At 42.0% G+C, this 24,999-nt stretch overlaps 3 protein-coding genes across 10 annotated transcripts; 2 read left to right on the top strand and 1 right to left on the bottom strand.

Annotated features, from left to right (window-relative positions):
• Window positions 1-371: 371 nt before the first annotated feature.
• On the top strand, window positions 372-9,516 carry snRNP-U1-70K (small ribonucleoprotein particle U1 subunit 70K). Its single transcript, XM_028175547.2, has 9 exons — window positions 372-723; window positions 3,844-4,026; window positions 4,241-4,303; window positions 4,655-4,736; window positions 7,310-7,411; window positions 7,948-8,112; window positions 8,415-8,508; window positions 8,594-8,730; window positions 9,365-9,516. The coding sequence occupies exons 1-9, from the start codon at window positions 580-582 to the stop codon at window positions 9,451-9,453; spliced, it is 1,059 nt and encodes a 352-aa protein (XP_028031348.1). The 5' UTR covers window positions 372-579; the 3' UTR covers window positions 9,454-9,516.
• Window positions 9,517-10,591: 1,075 nt separating this feature from the next.
• LOC114243945 (uncharacterized) lies at window positions 10,592-17,646 on the top strand. Of its 8 annotated transcripts, none has more exons than XM_028175605.2 (11): window positions 10,592-10,866; window positions 11,076-11,204; window positions 12,372-12,545; window positions 13,259-13,498; window positions 14,182-14,258; window positions 15,231-15,327; window positions 15,502-15,617; window positions 15,879-15,990; window positions 16,793-16,897; window positions 17,280-17,411; window positions 17,491-17,646. In XM_028175605.2, exons 1-11 carry the CDS (start codon window positions 10,762-10,764, stop codon window positions 17,575-17,577), a joined length of 1,374 nt encoding a protein of 457 aa, XP_028031406.2. In that variant the 5' UTR covers window positions 10,592-10,761; the 3' UTR covers window positions 17,578-17,646. The 8 variants fall into 8 exon arrangements, with proteins under 8 accessions (XP_028031406.2, XP_089586910.1, XP_028031405.2 ...); XM_089730784.1 differs by having other exon boundaries at window positions 13,259-13,534; XM_028175604.2 differs by having other exon boundaries at window positions 13,259-13,564.
• A 930-nt stretch (window positions 17,647-18,576) lies between these two features.
• Window positions 18,577-23,783, bottom strand: LOC114243913 (mitochondrial ribosome-associated GTPase 2). Its single transcript, XM_028175562.2, has 6 exons — window positions 22,579-23,783; window positions 21,979-22,105; window positions 21,392-21,519; window positions 20,358-20,544; window positions 19,431-19,517; window positions 18,577-18,961 (listed from the first exon to the last, which is right to left on the bottom strand). The coding sequence occupies exons 1-6, from the start codon at window positions 22,855-22,857 to the stop codon at window positions 18,654-18,656; spliced, it is 1,116 nt and encodes a 371-aa protein (XP_028031363.2). The 5' UTR covers window positions 22,858-23,783; the 3' UTR covers window positions 18,577-18,653.
• Window positions 23,784-24,999: the final 1,216 nt, after the last annotated feature.

Here is a 24,999-nt window from a genome sequence, read left to right as displayed (position 1 = left end):
AGGAGAATACAATCATCTGTTTTTTAAACATTTAAAATAATTCTAATATTCGAAATCTGTAATCATGTGTCAAGTGTTGCCTGCCATTATATTTATATTCAAAGTCCAACAGAATGCCAAATTTTCCTAGATCCAGCAGTGAACGTTTGTGGACTGAAAAATAGATGATTTGGTTACCGTGCCTAACACGACGCTAGAGAGAATCCAATCAATCAAGTCAATAAATTAAATCAATTCATTCTCCGAAGGCCGTTAAAAGTTGATCATGAGTCCCAGAAAATCAATATCTAAAAAAATGGTTACAGATCTCAAATGTATTTCGTGGAAATGTAACTTTTTAGATTGGCTTAAAAGACTAGAATCCAAGCCATTACATTTATTAAAAAAATTGATTTGCAAATGGCGTTGGCGTTCATTCTTGGGTGTGATTTATTATAATTAATGTGATTTATCAGAAATATTTTACAATATATATATGTATAAATAGGCTTTATCTTCTTAGTTAGTGATTGCTAATGCAAAGACGTTTATAAATAGATTATACTGTGATTATATGATGTGTGATTTGTGAGTGTTAAAATGACGCAGTTTTTGCCACCAAATTTATTGGCTTTATTTGCCGCCCGGGACCCCATTCCGTATCTGCCACCGGCCGCGAAGCTTCCGCACGAAAAAAAACAAAAAGGATACGATGGAGTCGGCGCTTTCCTTAGCTGCTTTGAGGTTAGACACCATTTTAGTAATATTTTCCTTTGTCAAAAAAAATCGTATACAAAAATAATCAATATGCCGAGGCCTCTATAAAATTCTAACGCTGATAGTTTACGGTCTGTGTTACTTTATTCCAACCAAAGAAATTTGTAATAAAATGATGACGACCAGACATCAGTGTAGAATGTACTAGAATATTAGTGAGCGTGGTGGTTCCTTAATATCATCATTAAATTAAATTTGGAAATGCGGTTCGTCATAGATTCAAAATTTTCTTTATTGTTGAAGATATTTGTTTGTATTAAGTGATGTCTTGTACTAATCATTCACCGTCGACGCTCTAGACTTGTTCATACGAATAGGCACAGCCATTCTCACAGTTGTGGGACGCTATTGGTACCAGCTACTATAGCACAATTCCCCGAATTAGCCAGAATTCAGTGTAAAACTTCGCAGTTGGTCGTGATTCCTCTCCGAAGGTAGATGCACTCACAAAGCAGCTGTCTTTAATTCATTTGAGTTTCCCTTAGGTTAACTCTTAGTTTGGTCAAGCTCTTGAGTGTGCCTATCCATCCTACTGAACATCTGTTCTATAGAATGGTTGCAATTGTTTCATTCCAAAAAAATATCTTCCTCTTTCTTTCCTATTACCTTCTGCTGGGGTTTAGGGCTCGAATCAAATCCTTCCATTTACATCAGCCTTGGGCAGTCTATTTTAACTCCTCTCACATCATTCCTAAGACGTCCAGCTCCTGCTTCACTGAGCGACGCCAATTTATTCTGGGATGGCCTCTCTTCCTTTTGCCAGATGCTTTCCAGGTCAGTGCTCTCTTGGATAGGTGGGTATCAGGCTTTCTTAATATGTGAACAATCTAATACCACTTCCGCGTAAGGATCTCCTTCTTCATTGGTGTCTACTTGGTGATCCGCCACAGCTCTTTGTTCATGATCAGCTCAGGCAAAAAGATACTGTACTTACAGACCAGACTGTACTCTACTATACTTACAATGACAAGTATTGCTATACACACCTCATCTCTATTCCTGGTTATTACAATGATTTATAAATGACAATATTGTTTTCATTGATTGATTGTTTTTTTTTTCCTACCTATGCTGATAGCCTTGAGAAGCTATTTCAGCTTCACCCTAACGTGTAGTTAAGCCCACAGGTCTCAAACTGTGAATGTTGTTAACACTGGCCCTGGCAAGAGCAATGCTTCGCAGAATCTACCACCGGATCGGAAACGCGACCCACTGAGAAGATCCGTAGAGAAACTCAGTGGGCTATTGATTGATAAAGAAGAGTATACTAGTGGTAGGACCTCTTGTACGCATGGGTAGGTACCTCCACCTCGCCTATTTCTGCCGTGAAGCAGTAAGTAATCTGTTTCGGTTTGAGTGGTGGGGCAGTCGTTGTAAATAAAAGTCGCTCAAGAAAATAAATTATGACAGGGTAGGCTTTTCAATCTTCGCGGAAGCTTCAATCTCGGCGTGCCGTGCTCGAGGCGTGGTCTCGCCGCCTGGCGGACCCCGCCTACGGGCGACGGACCGTCGAGGTGATCCGACCGGTCCTCTCGGACTGGGTGAATCGCGACCGAGGACGTCTCACTTTCCGAGCGACGCAGGTGCTCACCGCGTCGCCCGGAGGGAGCCGACGCCAAAGTGCCACCACTGCAGTGACTGCAACGAGGACACGGCGGAGCACACGCTCGCGTACTGCCCCGCTTTCGCGGAGCAGCGCCGCGTCCTCGTTGCAAAAATAGGACCGGACTTGTCGCTTCCCACCGTCGTGGCTACGATGCTCGGTATCGACGAGTCCTGGCTGGCGATGCTCGACTTCTGCAAGTCCAACATCTCGCAGAAAGAGGCGGTGGAACGGGAAAGGGAGAACTCTTCCTCCCTCTCGGCGCCGTGCCGCCGCCGCCGAGCCGGTGGTCGGCGTTTGTCCAGCTCTGGCCCCTATGAAGAGGCAGTCTCTTCCCGGTGATGGTCACGGGGCGACCTAAGGGGTTGAGGCTGCGCCGCACTCTACCGTCACTAGCGTGCTGGCACCGGGAGGACGGGACGACGCGTCGCTGTCGTCGACGAAATTCGGATGTCGGGTGTAAGAGTGCAGGGGGGTCGCTTAGTGGGTGGGGCCCTAAAATTCCTTGGGACCGCGGTCTGCTCCGAACATCTTGCAGAACGTCAAGTCTGAGTCAAGTCAAGAGGGCTGGTGGTCGTGGCGCCAATGACCGCCGGTTCGGCGTCCCGAGGGGGAGGGTGATGGGAGAGATGTGCTCCGCACTAAACGCTTCACTCTCCCCCTTTGCCTTTTCTTGAGTTCTGTCTCATGCGAGGTTCGGATGGGTTGTTGAGCGAGAGGAGGTTTTAGTCGGTTCGACTCCGACATACCCCACCCGCCATCCACAGTGGAGGGTGGGAGTCCGGCGATTTCCTCCTGACCAAAAAAAAGCATTTACTATGAATCATATTTTGAGTGTGAATCCTATATCTTGGGTGTTCCTCATCAGGGTACCACATTTTTTATGTGTTCAGAATGTCTAATAAAATTTCATTTAACAATCTTAATATTTTATTCATATTAAAGAGATCATTGTCTCTCTTTCCATTAAATATAAAATGTTGCAAATTATTCAAATGGTTGGTGTATTTCTTCTTTAAAAGAAGCATAAATGAGATAGATAGAACATAAAAATCCTATCCTACAAAAATACTTTTCACTCCCTGCTAATTTGCTAGGATATGATGATGCGATTTAATGATGATCTATTGATGGCATAAGTACTTTGATGCCTCAAAAACTTATACATCCTGATACACTTCTACATTCTCCCAGCATATGAAATTAGTGCCAAAAATTAATTGGGTAAATTCCTGTTTGTATTCAATTGTACTGTTTATACCAATACATACACATTAATTTAAGAAATATACAAAATATAAACTTATTGCTAATTCTCTTGTACTGCCTAAACTTTAACAGTCTTGAAGCTATGTAGCATTGTGTATTCTTTTTTGTTCTTATCAACCTTTGCTGTGAACCGCATATGTCTATAAGATGACTAGTTGATAATAATTGTAATAAAAATTATCCATATTCCTCATTTAGTACTCAAAATTTTACAGCATCCCTCGGAAACTCCTCCACCAACGAGAGTGGAGACGAGAGAAGAACGCATTGAGAGGAGAAGAAGAGAGAAAGCAGAGCAGATTGCTTATAAACTAGAGCAGGAGATTGCATTGTGGGATCCTTCTAGTAATCCGAAAGTTACAGCAGATCCATTCAAAACTCTTTTTGTTGCACGAGTGGTAAGATTATATATTTTCAAATAATTGCAAACCCCTATGCAAATAAATGAAATTAAAGTCAAAATGTAAAGCCTGTAAGCTTTTATTAAAAAAATTGGTGTACTTTATTTTAAACTTGCCAAAAAACAACTATTATTTGCGACATTATTCACTGAGCCCCTAATTAAAGTATTTTGTGATGTGCTCGTAAAACAATGAATCTTTCTGTTTACAGAACTATGATACTTCTGAATCTAAACTCAGAAGAGAATTCGAAGGATATGGAGCTATCAAAAAGGTTTGTGAAACTCAATAATTATGATATCATTAACACAGTGGTTAGGAACTTTTAATTCCACTACTTAAATTTCTGTTAGTTGGTATTGTATTGCTCTAGATAGGTTACATGATCATCGCTCAATTTCCATTTGGCATCAGTTACAGGAGACCATTGACTGAACACTGGTACTGACCTTACACATGAGAACTATTTGGATATTTATAAACATAGGCTGTACATATATAAATACATCCTGTATAAATTTCATTGGAGTGATAGAGCCCTTGATTGCATACTCGACATGTCTGTTGTTGTTATGGGATTCAGAAGTAGTGGGATGCTTAAGCTTACAGCTGTTGTTCTTTACAGATCCATATGGTCTATGACAAGGAAAATGGGAAACCGAGAGGTTATGCTTTCATTGAATATGAACACGAACGGGACATGCATTGTGAGTATATCGAGATGTTATGATATATTGAACATAATATTCTATAATATATCTATATATGATATGTGTGTGCATTGAAACCTCTTTAAATTTAGGTATATTTTCATTATATGTTCAATGTGCACGCAATAAATCATTGTTATAGTAACGGAAGTAAAATGAAAAAAAGGCGAAAATGATCATATAATTTTATAACAATGATGGTCTCTTATAAAACCTTTTCGGAGAGTTTTTTTTTAACTTCTTGAGCGTTTTAACTTTATTTAATATGGCATAGATGGATTCCTCCGTTCTGCCTATATCTACCGCGAATCAACAGATGTTGCAACAAAGCATTGGCTTCATACTTATGTCTGTAGTTTTTACATTATGGTGTCTAATGACTCCAACCACTATACCAAGTACTGTTTACTGGTGGTAGGACCTCTTGTGAGTCCGCGCGGGTGGGTACCACCACCCTGCCTATTTCTGCCGTGAAGCAGTAATGCGTTTCGGTTTGAAGGGTGGGGCAGCCGTTGTAACTATACTTGAGACCTTAGAACTTATATCTCAAGGTGGGTGGCGCATTTACGTTGTGGATATCTATGGGCTCCAGTAACCACTTAACACTAGGTGGGCTGTGAGCTCGTCCACCCATCTAAGCAATAAAAAAAGTACTGCCTCGGGAGGTTTGTGAGGCCCTCGCTTTGTTATGATATTTAACATAATGTACTCCGCGGTAACGTAATTACATTTACATTCCTCTAAGACTGTATTGGTTCATTTTTTCTATTTTTGTAACTAAACCTCCGAAAAGGTACCCTTGGTCGTCACATAAATTAAAAAAAAGTTTACCTGAAAAATCCGCGCTCGTCGAATCATAAACAAATGAATTACATTATTTTTTTTGTTTTACATTCACCAGAGTCTGCCGATTAAAACTACCCCCAACTGACAATGGCATACATCTAGCATAGGTTTGTATGTGGTAAGGACTACATACATTTAAAAAAAAAGCTATAAAAATAAATATACTATTAAAAAAAATTGATTTCAGTACAATTTTTAATGACAAAACCCTTTTGAAGGGGGATTGTTCTTGAAAATTGTTTATCTGGATTCTTTTTTTTTTTAACGGCTAAAGGTGCTTAGGGTTATTCAAATGAAAATATGTAGTCTATGCATCTCGGATATAACCTTTGAGGTAAAATACTTTTATTAATTAAAGTTTTTTTTTTTTTTTTTAAACGTCTCGGGTAGCGGAATTTCATAATGAAATTATTTGAATTCAATTAACATCAAATGAAATTAATTAATAACTCGCTGGAAGTGTTTATTTATTTAGAAAAATAATTTTCTATGGTTTTGTTTTTTATTATTATTGAAACAACATGTAGAGTAAAATCGATTTGATTTAAAAAAAGCTGCTCGCTTGCTACCCTCCAAAATGAACAATCAAAAATAACGGTAGGTATAAAAATGGTGGGTATATTGAATGATTTTCATAAAACATAATATATTTATGTAATGTATATAAATATACGTAAATTATATATATATAAATATATTTATTCGACGGTCGGCTCTGTTATCGGTAGGTGGGTATTCAAAGCGTAGGTATGCCAGTTGTTCATTATTATTATTTATGTAAAATATTTAGCTGTTGAAAATACAGTTGCAAAGTTTTTCTTTCAGGGAAAAGATAATAGAACTACTTATTGCGTTATATTTGTGTACGGATTTTCACCTGTACACACTGAGATTCTTAAAAGTTTGACAGGTTTTTTTTTTCTTCCAAAACCGTCAATAATGTTTATTTTGGTTGGTTTTGACAAAAAATTGAAAACTGAAACTTATGTTTGGCAGTAAACATATTATAGTTTATATCTTCACCAGACGCGCACGCAGGGTGATGTATTTCCAATAAAAAATAAGAAAAAAATATAGATAAATACTGTGACACTAAAGGGGCCAACTAAAGTCAAAATCAAACTTCCGATTATTTTTTCTGTGTCTGGGGAGAGTGTATCGTGAGCCCTGCCTGTTTCCGCTGCGAAATCAATTAACGGTGCCCCGAGCGGGCCGAGAGCAATAAAGAGAAGAGTCAGTGTCAAAATGGCAGCGGTCAATTTTGACATCTGTCATTAATTAAGTGACGTTTCCATTGTACACATGTCGTTTTAATATTAGTTTTGGACTAAATACGAAACTAATGAACGAATAAAGTGTGTGAAAGTTGAATTCGACCTCATGTCTCACGTTTGAGATATCTAACAGTTCATCGACAAATGTTAATTCGTCTGCCCTAATTGATGTTTTAGTTTCAATTTTATTTGTAGTGTCTCAATGTCGTTACGTGATATTTATTTTATTAGAATTAAATTATTATTATTATTTAAAACAAAACGAACGATTTGACCAGGGATCGGTAAGTTTTGTCTGTCTCAAAGTATAAAATGGTAAGCTGGAAATAGTCGGGAGAAGAAAGTATAAAAATTGAACTGATTTAATTAAAGGCATTGTCATTAAGGTAAGACGTGGAATGAGGCGTCCGATCGCTTTATTTGTAATTATCTTTCCGTGGTGTATTTCAGCGGCATACAAGCACGCGGACGGTAAGAAGATTGACGGTAAGCGGGTATTGGTGGACGTGGAGCGCGCCAGGACGGTCAAGGGATGGTTACCACGTCGGCTCGGTACGTATCTGCAACCGGACGCAACGCCGCTCGCCCGGTCCCCGTCCGACGCTCGCTCAGAACTAAAGGGGGGCCGCGGAGTGGGAGGGGGCCGCTGCGTGGAAGGGGAACCGCAGAGGGATGGGGGCCGCGGAGTGAGTGGGGGACCGTAGGACTCCTCGGCCCGGACCAACGTTGATTCCAATAAAGACATGTAGGGTTGTGCAGTTTGTACGAGACCTCACATCGCCGCGTCCTAGGAGTGGTCATTGCTTTCATAATGTGCTCATGGAGTATCGCAGCTAAGTTACTTTTGATAGCAACTTGATTTCTAGTTTGTTGCTTGAGATACAACAAATATCATCCAAAAAAAGACAAGGCAATGGCAATATTAATCTGCAAGTGAGGGATAATTAAAAAAAAAAATTATAAAAATAAAAATTCAATATCATCAATTTTTAGATTATAAATTCCTGACCTAAAATAGTACACTTACTATTTTAGGCCAGGAATTTATAATCTAAAAATATCATTATAAGTAATGTTGTATCTCACAGGTGGGGGACTGGGGGGGACGCGTCGCGGGGGGGCTGACGTCAACATCAAACACTCCGGAAGAGAGGACAACGAGAGGGAAAGGGAACGGTACAGGGCCGAACAACGACACCTCCGGGAACACGGGGAGGACAGGGGGAGACAGGGCGGCACGCCCAGGGAACACGGTGAGTACACGCGGGGAATCACGGGTAAGCGGGCCGGTTAGACTCTGTATCTTGTTTGAGACAGGGCATAGGTATAGGGTATTGAAGTGCATACCCCACAAATGTTTACGGATGACTTCATTGATGAAGGAATAACACTTATAAAAATCTATATTTACGCAATTACTGGCGATAGGGCGACTTGTGGGTCCGCACGGGTAGGGACCACCGCCCTACTGGTTTCTCTCGCGAAACAGAGCTCTCGGCGGCCAGAGTTTCGTGACGGCGCACGTGGCTGACGGATCTCGTTTGTTTGGTTCCAGGAGCGAGTCGGCGCCGCTCCCGCTCCCGCTCGCGGCGGCGCTCATCCTCCCGCTCGCGCAGGCCCAAGACGCGCGACGAGGAAGAACCAGAGTCGTAAGTGCACACTTAATGCGAAAAGAAACTAGTATATATGTATGTGATCAGCAAGGCACCCTGTACGCCCCCCGCGTGTCCACAGACGCCGCCGCCGCCGGTCCCGCTCGCGCTCGGAGCGGCGCCGCTCTCGAAGGGACAAGAAGCGCTCACGCCGCTCCCGGGACAAGGAACACAAGCTCAAGCCCGACGACATACACATCAAACAGGAGCCGCTCGACGGTACGTACACGCACACACAGACACATACACAATGAGTAGAAATAAATGAGGGAAACTATGGCAACACCGAGCTAGTGTTGAGAAATTTATTGTATGTGTAATTGAATATGCAATTTCGAAAAGGGCACATGTTGCATATTTTGTCAAATACGTTTTTTCATATACAAGTAGTTTTGAGGCTTACCTACCCTACTTTTATAATAATTCCAGTAGGTTTCAAGTGCTAATTAACACTACAATATATCACAAAAGTTAATATTTTAAATTTTACACTGCTTTAGAAAATGATCAGTTTTTTTCATTTCTTGAACATTTTACATTTTCAGAGATGTGCCCTTTTCGAAATTGCATATTCAATTATATATGTAATTTCAGAACACTTAGTACCTCCTTCAAGTATCTAAGAACATGTTGAGTTTCGTATATTATTTTAATATTCCGCACGAATATACTTTATTTTATTACTATATATACTTTCAAACCTGATGAGATAATTAGTTGAAGAAACCAAAAGGATTTGTATAACTTCACAATTCAGACTCAAAACAAATGACCATAGAGTTATTCATTTAATATTGATACATTGGTACTATAGTGGTGTGAAAGAATAAAATTTTGTTTTTTCCCTGAACAGACTACTCGATGGAACAGCACGAAGGGCTGATGATCAAGCAAGAACCTCCGGATGAGACCAAGTACAACCCGGATCTGTCCATGTATTGACCCCCATACACCCAGAGAAATGTACATGTACAGCATTTGATTCCCAATAAAATTAAGAATAAACCTATTTCTTTTATTTCAACTTTAACAACAACCTTTGATACAAGACGAAAATTGACAATTATAGCAAAAATATGTAGGACAATTTGATTTTTTATCGAAATCAGTTCTCACGAGGTTTTGAAGTCTGTAAATACCAATCTTTATAGTTAGATAGTTTTTAAAGCGAATAGTATGATCTAATTCCGTTTGCCTGCTCATATCACTAAAAAAATATTCTGCATCACAAACAAATAATACACTAACCACATTCATCAATCTCTATCATTAGTCATTACCCTTATTTATAACAAAATTTAATTCTAGCTCCGGATATAAGATATGATATAGGTAAGCTTTGGATATGCTCTCAAAGAAATTACACCATTATCTTTGCATGGATTCCAAGTCACTGTGGGATTAAAGAAAATGAGAAAGACGATCAGTTTGCCAAAGAAGCTATTAAGGTTGGAGACAGTCCCATACATGAATTATTGGCATGATTCGGCCCAAAACCCATCTTTGAGAGTCATGGAATGATATTTGGTTGAGAAGCAGCCAGTTCAAATGCAAACTTTATGCTGAAATTCAACCCAGGATCCCCAGTAAAACATGGTTCTTTAAAGTTAAAAGTTCTAAAATTGTCACTTCTATCATTTTTAGATTGCGTGTAGGACAGGTATGTGCACCTCATCATTAAGCAAGGCCTCGTATTGTTGATAGCAATATTTGTGAGTGCGGAGAAGATATTTGTGACTTCGACCATATTTTCTTTTCTTGTTCCCAATATGACCGCACCACCTTTATGGATCCTAACAATTACTACATGTTCCGTTTCCGACTAAAATCTGCCTTTTGCTTTATCCTTTATTGTATTATAATGTATTGTCTTCTTTCATAATCAATAATAATATTAAGATTTAATATGTTTACGTTATTTTTATTAGTTTACGTTTATATTTTGTTTTTAGCTAGCTTATCCCTTTGTTTCCTATAAATGACTTTGTTTATTTTTTCTCGCGTGTAGTTTTTGTACCCTTTACTTGAAACTGGCATAAAGTTAAAACTATGCCATAAAGAAAAAAATTACACTATTGTCACAAACGTCAATTTGACAAAAGCGAAATGACGCCTTCATGAGGCGAAGCTCCGTTCATAATATTGTCAAATGTTTACAAATGAAACAATTAAAAATCGTTGTTTTTTAAATGAAAACTTTGATGTAGCTTTATTAAACAAACACAGAAAGATTCAAATTTAAATAAGAAAATGAATAACGTGTGCTCTGCATGCCTGAGCAATGGCCGCGTATTGCATTCTATTGAAAATACGATTTATAGTAAATTTTACATTCAATTTGTATACGAAAGCTCTGTAAGTTTTACTTTTATGAACGAAGAGAAGTAACGTTGTCGCGACCACGTAAACAGCAATACTTAAAGATCGTACGAAGTTATTGATCCCAACAAACAGTTCTACTTATTAGATTTGTTAAAATGCGTGTTTGTTTTGCTTTAATACATATTTGATTTAAAAAATTATTATGGTCGTCAACAAAGTGTCCAAATATATGTTATTTACAGAGCGTCAATGCGTCAGAGATCTGCCTCCGAATCTGCTGGGAGTGTAAAGCTTTATTACGCAAATTTGAAATATTCAAACAGAAAGCTCAAAGTGCTTTTAAATTTCTAACTGAAGGATTGGACTCGTTGGTAAGTAATCAAGCTGATCAGTTGATCAATCAACCAGTTGATAATATTAAAATGACAACAATATAGTTCTGTTTGTGCATGGTTTGGTAGTAAATAGTTTTGATCAACACCCTAAGAACCTTTAGTTGTACAGCTAAGGTCCCGAGTCGGCCACCAGCGATAATCTATTTTGTATGAAGTATTTTCTTTAAACATTTTTTGTTTTCAATTTTTTTTTCAATAAAATTTTCCTTTGCTTATGATGATCTCTAGATGTTGACAGTAGAAGATCTGAGTGTCAAAGAGAAAAATCATGATTGTGTGTGTGTAAAATGTATTTTACTGAACATTGGAAGAGTATTTCTTGAGAGGGAGTGTTGTAAATGTCAAAACAAACCTTTTATATATACATCTCTGATTGAGTACCGAAGCTCTCAAGAGCAAGCTCTATCATTTTAAAATATTTTTAACTGCCTTAGACTAGCTGATGAACTTCTGATTCATTTGAGGAGTCGGTATAAATCACAGTATCAATATGGTCTGCATGGGGGATGTGATAACAAAATTCTAAATGTTAAAATAATTATTAAAATACTCAGCATTTTTTCACAGATGTATTTGATATGTTTGTATCATTGCTCAAGTTTTGTAAATGTATCTGGCTTAATTTCGAGAACTACTTAAGTCTATAGAATTGTATGTCATAATTACTCATGCTTGCATAACCCCTAGGCTATAGGCTTAGGTAGGAAAAATGAAATACTATAACAATAATCTTAATAATAACTGAGAAAAAATTGTAATCATCATCCAGCCCTTCATTAGGATTCTCTGTGCGATAGGTACCAGAGACTGACATACAGACTTAAGTACAAAAAAAATGCTATACAAATTTTAGATAATTACATAATTACAATAAGGATTCACAAAAACTACCTACCAAATTATAAATCTAAGAGTAATCCACATTAAAAGTATCATGTAACTAAAAAATTCCCACTGTATGGCTCTGTGGTGCAGTGCTGTTAGAACCCCTACTTACATTGGGACCTAAGGTTTCAATCTTGATTCCAATTATTAATTAAAAATTATCAATATCAATACTAAAGATCTACTCTATTCATCACAATATTTGTACAGATTTCATATATGGCAGCATCTGATGGAAATTGTTCATGTCGATTTCAGAACATAAACCCGTTTTTGCTGCAATCACAGTTGCAAATCTATCATCTACACAACTACGACTACTCTGATGATGTGAAGCACGAAGACATCATCCAGGAGGCGGACTTAGAAGTCAAAATAGAGCCTGTTGAACATGACGAACCAGAGACCTTTGTCAATGACTTTGTAGTTGATGTGAGTAAACCTATATTTGTTCCCGCAGTCGATGTGGTACTATACTGACTTCGAAACTTTGTTGTTGTAATAATAAATTATTGTCTTTGGGATATATGTTCTGTTTAAGACTTAAATTGGACTTAACACATAAAAGTATGTATGTAAATATAGCTGTATAAAAAACATTTAAATACTTCCATGTTAATGTTTTTTTTAAGGGATTTTATGACCTGGTAACTAAGACCTTTAGGTCATGTCTTATTTTAATTTATATTCTTATTTTTATGAAAATTGATAATATGTAGTGAAATAAGATGAGATGATATAGGATGAAATATAATCTCAGTAAAATGGTGGTCATTTACTGAGATTTTTCAGTGGACTTTTTGGAGGATCCTGAGGAGCTACCTCCAGTGACTTTGTTTCATTTTCCCACATTTGTGCACTTTCACAGATATTAAACAGGTAATAAACCACCGTTATTACACATTTAAACCCAAGGAAACAATAAATAGACCAAATAAAACAAATCACACAGCTTCACTCCTCGCATTCCCGCCAAAAGTCCCTTCCACGTTCATGTTTTCGAGTAAACTATATTAAATAATGAAGTTTGTGTTACTTTCATATATAATATGTGTACGTTTTTATAAGGATTGGTCCAGGATGTGTCCTTAGAGGAGGCTGCACCAGTGCACTAACAACTTCACTAACATCTTCAAACATTGCAGGAGGACGCGCGCCCGGCGGAACTGAAGACCAAAAAGAAAATTAAAGAGAAAAAAAACAAAGTTCGTAAAAAGAAGACGAAACTGAAACGTAAGAGGCCCAGGTCGCCGTCAGTCAACACTGACAGCGTGGACTGTCAGGTCGGGCTGACGGACGCCGGGAGCGATGGTGAACCCTTGGTCGCCAACAACGAAGACTCTAACAAAGAGACCGCCGCCCGCAGCGCCGCGGGGCAGGGACAGGTGCGGGGGCCGGGGGGCGCCGCGGGTCAGGGACAGGTGCGGAGGCCAGAGGGGCGCCGCGGACCGGTCTGCTCATTAGTAAATTTGGTTTTCATTGTACGGTAGAATTGCGACCACGACCCGATATTGCTAAAATAGGTGGACGAGCGGACCATCTGGTGTTAAGTGGTCACCCTAGTCCACAGACTTCAACAACGTGATTGCCACCACTCTCCTTAAGATATGACGGCTAACACGAAAGAACCTACGAGCAATAATTACGCAAATTATAATTTCGATGGCTCCAATGAACACTACTCTAACTAAAATTTTGAAATTTTCGTTTTTCACGCAAATGGCTTCACTATTTTAAAAGTATTACAAATTATTATTGATGGGATTCGAAGCAAGAGTAAATCAGCTAGTTACACAATAAAAAACCATAAATATATCTGCAATAACAAAGATTTTATCAACTTTTTTCATTTAAACGCTCCTCCTGTAAACCTACGAATTTGGAGTTAGCGTAGTGTTCATTGGAGGCATCGATTTTATGTCGCGGTGGTCGCCCCAGAGTATTTGTCTAGTTTATCTCATAAGTGCAGTGTGTGTCCGTGTGTGGGAGCGCCTGGGGGCAATCCCGTGGCGCGACCCCGGCGGCGACGGTAGCGTAATGTTTGATGACGCCCGCGGTGACCTCGCAGGGGGCCGGCGACAGGCCGCAGTGCGCCGAGTGCGGGAAGATGTTCAGCACGGCCAAGACGCACCGCCGCCACATCGAGTGAGTTCTGCCAGCACTGCGCCGAGAGGACCCACCAGGGAACGCCGGGGACGAATGCTAGCCGCGGACTCCCCGGCGCCCCCTGGAGGACACGAAGTGCGGTCGCATTAATTAAAAATGGTTTTGTTTGTTTACTATCTAGGACGGAAATACGACCTCATGTCTCTGACGCCGAGTACCACCTTGTTCGCCAGTACCTGTGGGTACAACATAACGCGGGGACCTTTCATGCAGCGCCATCTATTATACACTCGCCGAACTCTGTCAACCGACATGTCGATAAGCTAACTGCCATCTGTCAGAAACTCAGAGCTCACTGACAGACAATAGAATTGTTATCAAACAAATAACTTGCATTAAAATATATGTTGTGAATATAAACTGAGATCAAAACTGTTCCATCTCTCAAGTCGGATCAAACTACAGAATGTGAAAAAAAAAAGAGTTAAAATCCGTTGGTAAGTTTCGGAGTTGATCGCGGACAAACATCAGTAGGATTGGTAAGAACGGAATGTATGAAAAGAGCGTGAAACGGAGCGTTAAAGTGTGAGCGAGAGAGAACTATGAGAAAGAGAATGACAGAGAAAAGGAAAATGGCGAAGACAGTTAAGTGAACAGGCTTAAAAAAAAAGTTAATTTTTAATTATTATTATAGAAAAGATTTTGGAAAAGATTTTTTTTATTTATTCCTTATATGTGTGGACAAGCTCACATCCCACCTGGTGTTAAGTGGTTACTGGAGCCCATAGACATCTACAACGTAAATGTCGCCATCCACCTTGAGATATAGTTGTAAGGTCTCAGTATAGTTACAACGGCTGCCCCGCCCTTCAAACCGAAACGCATTACTGCTTCACGGCAGAAATGGCGGGTGGTGGTACCTTCCCGCGCGGACTCTCATGAGGTCCTACCACCAGTAAAAAACAGTACAACAGAGTAACAGTCGAATAATTTTATTTTGCGGCGACGCAGCGTGGTGCACCGGGGCCACAACAAGTTCCCGTGCCCGCACTGCGAGCGCGTCTACCGGTGGAACTCCAACCTGCACCGCCACATCCGGAGCCACAAGGTGAGGGGACCTCAGCAGCGTTGGCACTGTTGATGTCCATAATCGACAGTGACAATTCACCATGTATATCGATGGGTCTTTGGGCAATTCCGGCTGTTCCACCACGCTGACCCCGCACTGTCCCCCGCCCCGCTGCTGTATGTGGTGGGTGGGGGACAGCGGCGCCGCCCGCAGGCCCGGGAAGCGGACGAGCTGTACTGCGTGACCTGCGACAAGCGATACTCCTCCATAGCCACCTTCAGGCAGCACCTCACCGGCTCCAAGATGCACGTCCCCGTCGAACAGTTCATGTGAGTACTGCCTCAACGTTGAGGTCGCCACCGCCTTCATGATAAATGTTCTTTAAACACATTAAGACATTATTGAATGTTTCAATTTACTTGTTTCCCGAATTGCGGGTAGATGTAAAGTATGTGTGGGGTCCCCCATCCCGCGACACGTCCCCCGCCCCCCGGGGGTCAGAGTGCGGGCGCGGGTGAACGTGTCGTTGTTTGTCGCTTTTAAATTCCCCCCTCCCCCGCTGTGTAACATCCGCCTGAGCGCCGGCGCAGGTTCGTCTGCGGCGAGTGCGGCAAGAGGTTCGTGAGCAAGACGAATCTCAAGGACCACATCGACTGGGAGCATCTAAAGCGCGTCAAGTTCCGCTGCAAGGTCTGCGACAAGGTGAGCGCCGTCTACAGTGCGACCGGTGCAGCGTAACCCCTGGCCCGGACGTCCCGTTATCGAGGCCTTGGGTCACGCTGCGCCGGTCGCGCTGTGGCAGACTTCCTTAGCAGTTATGCGCCCCTGGTACTTCGTTGCTCAACTTGCTCAAGTTGGATAAACGAGTGCACAGCCCACCTGGTGTTGATTCGTTTTTATGGATCATCAAATCCTTATCTTAAGGCATGAGTTTGAAGTCTCAAATGCCTACTTTGAAGCATGAGGTCAAAGTCTCAGGTGTCTACATTGAGCATCAGGTAGAAGTCTCAAATGCCTACATTGAGGAATGAAGTCGAAGTCTCAAGTGCCTGTATTGAGGCTTGAAGATGAGGTCTCAAATTACTACATTCAAGCTTGAAGTTGAAGTCTCAAATAACTACGTTGAAGCTTGAGGTCGAAGTCTCAAATGCCTACATTGAGACTTGAGGTCGAAGTCTTAGAATCCACTGTGTACCATTAGGTCGAAGTTTCATTACTATACGACTGACTGTAAATAGGATGCACGGTGGTGTAATTTGAGGTATTCGAGTTTATTGAGGCGATATTTGGGACGATAAATAAATTTGATTTATGAAATACATCGCCCGCAATGTAAGGCGAGCAGGCCGGGCCGCGCGCTGTACACTACCGGCTCGCAAACTATGGATCAATTCGCCGCCTGCTTACATTGATTGGTCTTTAAAGTCAAACAAGTCTACTTGTTGTGTACATTGTGCCACGTGCCGAACGTCGACCTCACGACCTCACGTCTCATGCCCGACAGCCGTTCAAGACGCACACGTCGCTCTACCTACACATGCAGAACGTCCACACGCACGAGAGCAGAAAGAAGTCTAACCTGTGCCACGTCTGCGGGAAGAGATACCAGGTAGGAGCCGCGCGTGTAGATTCGGTTCGGAGTTGAAGGTACATTCCATCTCACAGTTGAACTAGAGTCTTCGCACACGCGGCGGCGCTGGTTCGGTACTAAATTAATCAAGGTATATTCATGTTTCGATTTGGCAAGGGTCGTTGAAGGTTTTAAGAACGGAGGGAAGATCTTCCATCGAGCGGCTGGATATAGCTCGGTAGACCGACGGTCCGTATGTTGTTGTTCGGAGCTTGTATATATGCAAGCTCGTCTTGTTGATGTCGTAAGCGAGATTCAGGCATCTGTCGAATATCTGGTGTTGTATGATGGCTGCCCGCCACAGGGTCATCGAACCCAGATAACCGGTTCAGCAAGCGACGTGGAAATCAATGTGTTTCAGAATTCAGCCAAGTTGAAGTCTCACATAACGGCGCTGCACACCAGCCACACGCCTTACCGCTGCGGGAAATGCAGCGCCGCCTTCTCCTGGCACTCCAGCCTCTACCGGCACCTCAAGGAGATACACCACAAGGTCGGTGCGCAACGCGCAATGTAATGTGAATAAACATTGTAATTTGAGAGGTTGACCCCCCCTCCCCCTCCTTTCGCAGATAAAGGCGCCGTACGGCGTGAAAAAGACCAAGAAGTCGCCGCAAGTGTTGCCCGCCCCGCCCTCCGCGCCCGCCGCCGACACGTGACGCGCCCTGTACTTAACGAATTGTGATGTTTCTTAATATATATATATATATATTTTTTATCAAAGCAAACGTCTTGTTTTCTTTATAATAATAATGTATAATCTTAATATATATGTGTCCTGATCTGTGTGCGGGTAGGCACTGCTCGAGCAACGCGCCGCACTCGTCGCGGTCATAGGAGAGGACCTCTCGCTGCCGCGCGTCGTGGCTACGATGCTTGGTAGCGACGAGTCCTGGAAGGCGATGCTCGACTTCTGCGAGTCCACCATCTCGCAGAAGAAGGCGGCGGAACGAGAGAGGGAGAGCTCTTCCCTTTCCGCACCGATCCGTCGCCATCGATCCGGGGGCTGGAGGCGGGAATACGCCCGTACGTCTCGGCCCCTGTAGGTAGCGGCCTCCCCCGAAAGTCAAGGGGCGACCTGAGGGGGTAGAAACCGCGCGGCGCGCTACCAGCACTCTAGCGTGCTGCCGAGGAGTAAATAGAGCGACCGGTTGGCGGTGTATCGCGTCCCGACCCAGCAGGCTGGTTCTGGTCCAGCGGGGTATACCGGGACACCAGCGGCACCGTCTGGACGGCCTGACGGGCTGCCGTACCGAGACGGCCGACGTTCCAGATTCGATTTGCCTCGAAGGCTCCGTCGGCTGGGCGTCTTTGGGGTGAGCCGCGCCGTCTGGTTGTAGTGTTGACCGCGGTAACCCCCCTACCTCATCCGGGTTCTGGCCTCGGAGGGGATCGGACGTCGGGTGTAAGAGTGCAGGGGAGTCGTTTAGTGGGTGGAACCTAAAATTCTTGGGCCCGCGGTCTGCTCACAACACCATGCAGATCGTTGAGTCTCACATACCCCGTGCGCCAACTATGCGCAGAGACCTCGTAGGTGGATACGCCACCGGCCCGAAAAAAAAAAAGGCCCTGCTCTGTGGGTCGATAATTCACGTGCTGATGTCCAAGTGCCCCGTGACTCAGACCACTCATATTGGCCAACAAAACAGTAGACAGGCTTCAGTTTTGTAAACATTTTATTTGATTAAACTTCATCTACCCACAAAACAGACAAAAACAATTTCAACAAAACCATTTATTCACGAAAATCATTCTCATCGTATATCGCCCTGATGGCGGCCAGCAGTTGCTGCAGATTGACCCCGTACTTGGCCGACACGCCGATGACATTGTCGTAGTCATTCCTCATGAGCTCGTAGTTGCGTTTCGCTTCGGGCAAGTCTATCTTGTTGACGACGAGCAGGGCCGGTCGGCGCGCCAGTGCGGCGCTGTACCCCCGCAGCTCACGGCGCAGCACGCGGAGCTGGTCCCCGGGCGAGGAGCTGCCGTCCAGCAGGAAAACCAGCCCTCGGCACCTCTCCACGTGCTGCAGGAACTGTATACCTGGATTCAAACATATTAGTGACGCGTGAGGTCGAGACACGCTCCGCAACGGAAAAATCTGTAGTGTTCATTAATACACAAAATTTTAAGGGATTTTATGACCTGGTAACTAAGACCTTTAGGTCAAATCTTACTTTAATTTTAATGAAAACTTTTTTATATGAAAAATGATATTATGAAATGAAGTGAAATGAAATGAGATGATATGATATGATATGAAATGAAATATAATCTCAGTAAAATGATGGTCATTTATTGAGACTTTTAAGTGGACTTTTTGGAAGATCCCGATCAGCGGGTTTGTTTAATTTTCCCACATTTGTGCACTTTCACAGATATTAAACAGTTAATAAACCATCGTTATTACACATTTAAACCTGAACAAACACTAAACAGACAAAATAAAACAAATCACGCAACTTCATTCCTCGCGTTTCCGCCAAAAAGTCCTAAACCAGCGTCAACTCACCCAGGCCGTAGTTCATGTGTGAGCCAGGGATCAGCCCCGGGAGGTCGGCCACCGCCACCTGCTCGTAGTCGTCGTACAGTATCGTGCCTGCAACGTTACACCAATGACAAACAAACAAACGATCCGCGTTCGACTTCAACCAAGAATCGAACTGCGCACTCGCGGTGTACCGTCCCTAACTGTTATTCAAACGAGAGTCGAAGATGATTGTTTTATAAGCAGCTCTTTACTAATTTTACAGGATGCTCGGTGTTGTCCACGGACAGCACCACTGCTATTATTTGGATACGAAGGCGATACAGACAGAATAGGAGGGTGAGACACTGCACGCCCTCCCAGCAGTTCAAGGAAATTATTATCATTATTTATTATTTCAACAAAAGACGCAAATTAAGCCGTATTTGAACAAGCTTAACCGAGACGCGAACCGTCTTCCAGTTAACCAAAGACAGTCAACTCTAGGAGAAAAGATAAGGATAGGATAAGAACACATTGGGAAATTATTCGTCGAAATCATAATTACTAGTGGAAATACAGAATGACATTTGTTAATAAGCCGTATCGAGGGGTGAAAGACTTTAGTTTAAGGCTTAAACTTTAAGCGACGTTTGTACAAATTTACAATAGAGCCATTTAAAGTTTAATATTTATCATAACCTCAAAATAATCTTCAGCTATTTGAACGAAGTAAACTTAATTGAAGTACAATTAAAAAACATTCAACTGTTGATGCTGATACCAAATATTAAAACGGACCTTTAATTACAAAGATAAATGTCGCTTAAAATAATTAGCCTTTCATATTGGCGCAGGCGGAACGAGCCGCTCCGAGTCAGGAGCTCAAGGTAGGAACTCCGACCTCACCATGCACTTCCCTCTACAATTGACAGCTGTCATTTCTGACACATGTCAAATGAGAGCGCTCACCGATGTGCGGCTTCAGCGTCGTGAAGGGATACGGTGCGACGTTGGGCCGCGCGCGCGATATGGCTCTCAGCACGGTGCTCTTCCCGGCATTCGGGAACCCCAGCAACCCGACGTGGGCCAGCGAGCGTACCTCCAGATGGTAAATGTTTGTTTCGCCTGCAGCCCCGAACTCTGCTATGTCCGGAGCCTAAAAATCGTTCAATGCGTTCAAAAGGACCTCCAACAGAAGAGCACATTTCGCGCAAAGCACTGTTGATATCATTGTTCATTTATTTGGAGTCCGTTGGGGCTGACGGCGCCCCTCCACATAGAGGTCTAAAACGGTATTCAACACCAAGTGGATTGTTCAGTGATATCAGATACAGCTGCGAACGAACGGAGAGTTAAGTCTGCAATACAACATAATCCAGTCAACAGCCCATGGTCGTACCAGGCTTAGTCAGAGCAGTTGTACCTAGATCCCTTTCCCTACATACTCGCTGGTAGCCTAAGAGGCTATTTCAATTACGCCAGGACTGGTAGATGAGCTCATGGGCTCAAACAGAGAATTTGCTCACATTAGCCATAGCAAGAGCAGTGTTTCACAGAATGTATAGCCGGATCGGCACTACGACCCACTGAGAAGATCCCGCGAGGAACACAGCGGGCAGTGTCTACGGGTTAGTTTGCTCGTCGAACTCTTCATCTTAATCTAGGAGTTCGAGTATCAAGGAGTTCGGCGACCAGTGATTGAGGGGCTTCAAAATCGCGAAAGGGGATCCAGGGAGCCACCATTTTCAACCACAAAGTTAACAAAACAAAACAAAACAAAATCTTATTTTAATTTGCGGTCAAATTGTAATTAGTTTATTGTTTAGTGTGGCTGGTACCCATATCCCACGACACATCCCATGCTGTTTCAACAATTCCTAGACTGGTTGACCACAGTACCACTGGTCAAGGCTGCCACTATCACTTTCAATGTGTACTGAATGTGGTTAATGTTTATAATTTTAGTCTTTTATTAATTTTGCCATTAACATAGATATTGTTACCTGTTCTGTGTCCGTGAGGAAAAATTTGTTTCCTCTACCTCCCGCCCCACCCCGCGCCGCAACAAACATCAACCCCTCCCTGTCCAAATCCCCAATCACTTGACCATTTTGGTTTTTTATTATTGTACCTAAAAATGCAAAGGTTATTGGATATCTTGTACAACAGTTTTGTATAGTGAAACATGGCATCATCGCTTAGAATCTCCAATATATATTATTAATTCAGTGGAGGGGGTCCCATTCCAGAGTCTAGTGGTTATATGGCAGGAAAGATAACTGGAAACTCAAAGTGATTGAGATGAACCCAGTAGCTCATGGTAGTAAGGATTAACTCTTCTTTGGTGGCAGGCAGGGCGACGGCAGTAAAGTATATGAAGAAAAGTGGGTTTTATGAAGATTTCAGTTTTGTTTAATTTATCAATCAAATAACATCCCTCTTGGGATATCGGGTCGTAACTGCATTTGTAAACCACCGTTGGCAACATATTATATAATTAACTAATAACATTAGTTTGTGCCTGAGGATGTAATACTCACAATACCTTATATTTTATTGAATGTTATTCAAAAATGTTTAGTAGACTTACCTATTGGTACATTCACAATGACGTGTCCAGCATTTTTGCCGTTGCAGTCTTTGTTGAATCCTTTCTCTCCGGGCTTCGCTTGTATGACTGCTTTACAATGATTTAAACTTCGTACAGAATTTGTTGCCTAAAACATTCGACTAATTATAACTTTTTTTTTATTGCTTAGAGGGGTGGACGAGCTCACAGCCCACCTGGTGTTATATAGTTACTGGAGCCCATAGACATCTACAACGTAAATGCGCCACCCACCTTGAGATATAAGTTCTAAGATTTCAATATAGTTACAGCGGCTGCCCAGCCCTTCAAACCGAAACACATTACTGCTTCAAGGCAGAAATAGCTAGGGCGGTGGTACTTACCCGTGCGGACTCTCAAGAGGTCCTACCACCATGATTAAATTCTTTTACATTTTAATATATAATGATAATAAACAAGATAAATTTAAAATATAATTGTCACATAAAAAGTCTACATTCGTAAAATGCAGCTCTATATTAATTTTAGTGCTTTCACTTTTGTTTTTAATCAGGCTTTAATATACCCGAAGGATAATTGTTATTTAATTTGAAATTCACAAGGAGTGATCCAGTTTCTAACCTTAAATATAACATGACCTCCATTTCCACCATCGCCACCGTCCGGACCGGCGTGATCTTTACACCATACACTTAGGAAGGATATGCAGCCGTCACCTCCATTTCCTCCGACAGTCCTAACGCGAAAGGAATCTACATAATGCTGAACTGTATCTCTAGTAGACTTGGGTTTCAAGCTACGGAGCGGCTTAGGCACGTTATCACAGTAAGGTCGTTTCGACAATATGTTTGGCGTTTTTATAGTGACCTTTAATCTTTGTAATAGTCTAATCAATCGCATTTTTTAAAAAGGACTCTCAAGAATTTTGATCGCAAAGAATCATAATATTTACTTTGTGTTCCGTGATCCGAAGTTTAAGCTAACGATATTTTTAGCATTATCAAATGTCAAAGAAAGTTAAAAATACTTTGGCATAATAATTTTATTTATATGTTGATTTTTTGTGTGTATTGCGTTTTATTTTACGACATATAATTTTAATAGAGTACGAGAGTTAAACTATTTAATGTTGTTAAATATGTTCGATTCTCAGGGTATTATTTTAATAAATTTAACGTGTACACTATTTTTCTATTTGGGTAGGTATGTTTCATGCCTGTATCTACTCTCTGTGCTCTGGAACGCAATAGGACCCACTGTTATGCCAGCCACTCACATAGACGCAAACATTCGTACCTACAATGTACGAAGGGCCGTCAAACATTCATTCGCAAACTTAGCGGCTGTGCAAATGGGTTCGGTACTCAATTTGCGAACCCGTTTGCGCTTCCTCCTACACTTGTTTACGAATGTCTCACGAATTTCTCCTCCTTTTTAATTCGTCAATAGAACATTGAAGAGAAAAAGAGTCTTGAATTCTTTCCCAGACATCATTAACAGCCATGTTGTTGTTTTTTTATTTTTTTATTGCTTAGATGGGTGGACGATTTCACAGCCCACCTGGTGCTAAGTGGTTACTGGAGCCCATAGACATCCACAACGTAAATGCGCCACCCACCTTGAGATACAAGTTCTAAGGTCTCAAGTATAGTTACAACGGCTGCCCCACCCTTCAAACCGAAACGCATTACTGCTTCACGGCAGAAAATAGGCAGGGTAGTGGTACCCACCCGCGCGGACTCACAAGAGGTCCTACCACCAGTAATTACGCAAATTATAATTTTGCGGGTTTCATTTTTATTACACGATGTTATTCCTTCACCGTGGAAGTCAATCGTGAACATTTGTTGAGTACGTATTTCATTAGAAAAATTGGTACCCGCCTGCGGGATTCGAACAGCGGTGCATCGCTTCAACACGAATGCACCGGACGTCTTATCCGTTAGGCCACGACGACTACACTGGGACGACGACTACTATGGGATTTATTTTGATGAAGATACGCTACACAGTAGACGTCACGATCTATGAAAATAGCGAAACGTCCGTTGCCTTCGCAATCCTAGGTGCTACTGGTCACATGAATGTGTGGGAGACTACGCGAAGGATCGCGGTTCGCGCGCTTTGATGTTTGTTAAAAAACCGACACAGCTTGGAAAACCGCGAATGCAGCGAAAACTTCGCATAATCATTCGCAAATGTCGTCCTACACTTGCGGGTTTGCGTATTCGTGCGAATATAATTTGGTAGGCTGCGGCTTGGCTCTGCCCCTGGCATTGCTGAAGTCCATGGGCGACGGTAACCACTCACCATCAGGTGGGCCGTATGCTAGTCTGCCTACATGGGCAATAAAAAAAAAAAAAAAATGTGAGTGACCGGTATTAGAATCGGTGACTTTTTGGCGTGAACGCGAGGAGTGAAGTTGTGTGATTTGTTTTATTTTGTCCATTTAGTGTTTCTTCAGGTTTATCCCGATCCTGCGGACAGAATGGAAAGCAGTCGACGTCGCCCAAAACACGTCATCTCGGATCCTCCCGATCCACTAACGGTGCTTCTAGGTACTTCAAGCACCGGTCACCGTTCTCGTCGAACCCGTCGCTTGCGACGAAGGGCTCGACGAGTAAATTAACTCTCAGACACAGCCCACTGAGTTTCTCGCCGGATCTTCTCAGTGGGTCGCGTTTCCGATCCGGTGGTAGATTCTGCGAAGTACGGCTCTTGCTAGGGTTCGTGTTAGCATCGTCATCAGGTTTGAGCCCCGTGAGCTCACCTACTAGCCACGGTTACGCTGAAATAGCCTCTCAAGGCTATCAGCTTAGGTAGGATAAAAAAAAAAAAATATATATATATATATATATATATATATATATATATATATTCAGGTTTAAATGTATAATAACGGTGGTTTATTAACTGTTTAATATATGGGAATGCACAAATGTGGAAAAATGAAACAAAGTCGCTGGACATAGCTTCTCGTGATCCTCCAAAAAGCCTACTGAAAAAGTCTCAGTACATAACCGCGATTTTAATGGGATTATA

Source organism: Bombyx mandarina, chromosome 11 (genome assembly GCF_030267445.1).
Source record: "Bombyx mandarina strain Sakado chromosome 11, ASM3026744v2".
Taxonomy (NCBI): Eukaryota; Metazoa; Arthropoda; class Insecta; order Lepidoptera; family Bombycidae; genus Bombyx; species Bombyx mandarina.
Note: the sequence above shows the minus strand (reverse complement) of the source record. Positions and strands in the feature narration are given on the sequence as shown.

Excerpts from the sequence above, each read along its gene's own strand:
- LOC114243945 (XM_028175603.2), top strand. The coding sequence starts at position 10,762 with ATGAATAACGTGTGCTCTGCATGCCTGAGCAATGGCCGCGTATTGCAT. Across the intron at positions 15,328-15,501 it reads GCCACATCCGGAGCCACAAG|GCCCGGGAAGCGGACGAGCT; the intron begins GTGAGGGGACCT and ends CGCCGCCCGCAG. Across the intron at positions 15,618-15,878 it reads GTCCCCGTCGAACAGTTCAT|GTTCGTCTGCGGCGAGTGCG; the intron begins GTGAGTACTGCC and ends GCGCCGGCGCAG.
- snRNP-U1-70K (XM_028175547.2), top strand. The coding sequence starts at position 580 with ATGACGCAGTTTTTGCCACCAAATTTATTGGCTTTATTTGCCGCCCGG. Across the intron at positions 4,737-7,309 it reads ACACGAACGGGACATGCATT|CGGCATACAAGCACGCGGAC; the intron begins GTGAGTATATCG and ends GGTGTATTTCAG. Across the intron at positions 8,509-8,593 it reads GACGAGGAAGAACCAGAGTC|ACGCCGCCGCCGCCGGTCCC; the intron begins GTAAGTGCACAC and ends GCGTGTCCACAG.
- LOC114243913 (XM_028175562.2), bottom strand. The coding sequence starts at position 22,857 with ATGCGATTGATTAGACTATTACAAAGATTAAAGGTCACTATAAAAACG. Across the intron at positions 22,106-22,578 it reads GAGGTCATGTTATATTTAAG|GCAACAAATTCTGTACGAAG; the intron begins GTTAGAAACTGG and ends CGAATGTTTTAG. Across the intron at positions 19,518-20,357 it reads GACGCTGAAGCCGCACATCG|GCACGATACTGTACGACGAC; the intron begins GTGAGCGCTCTC and ends GTAACGTTGCAG.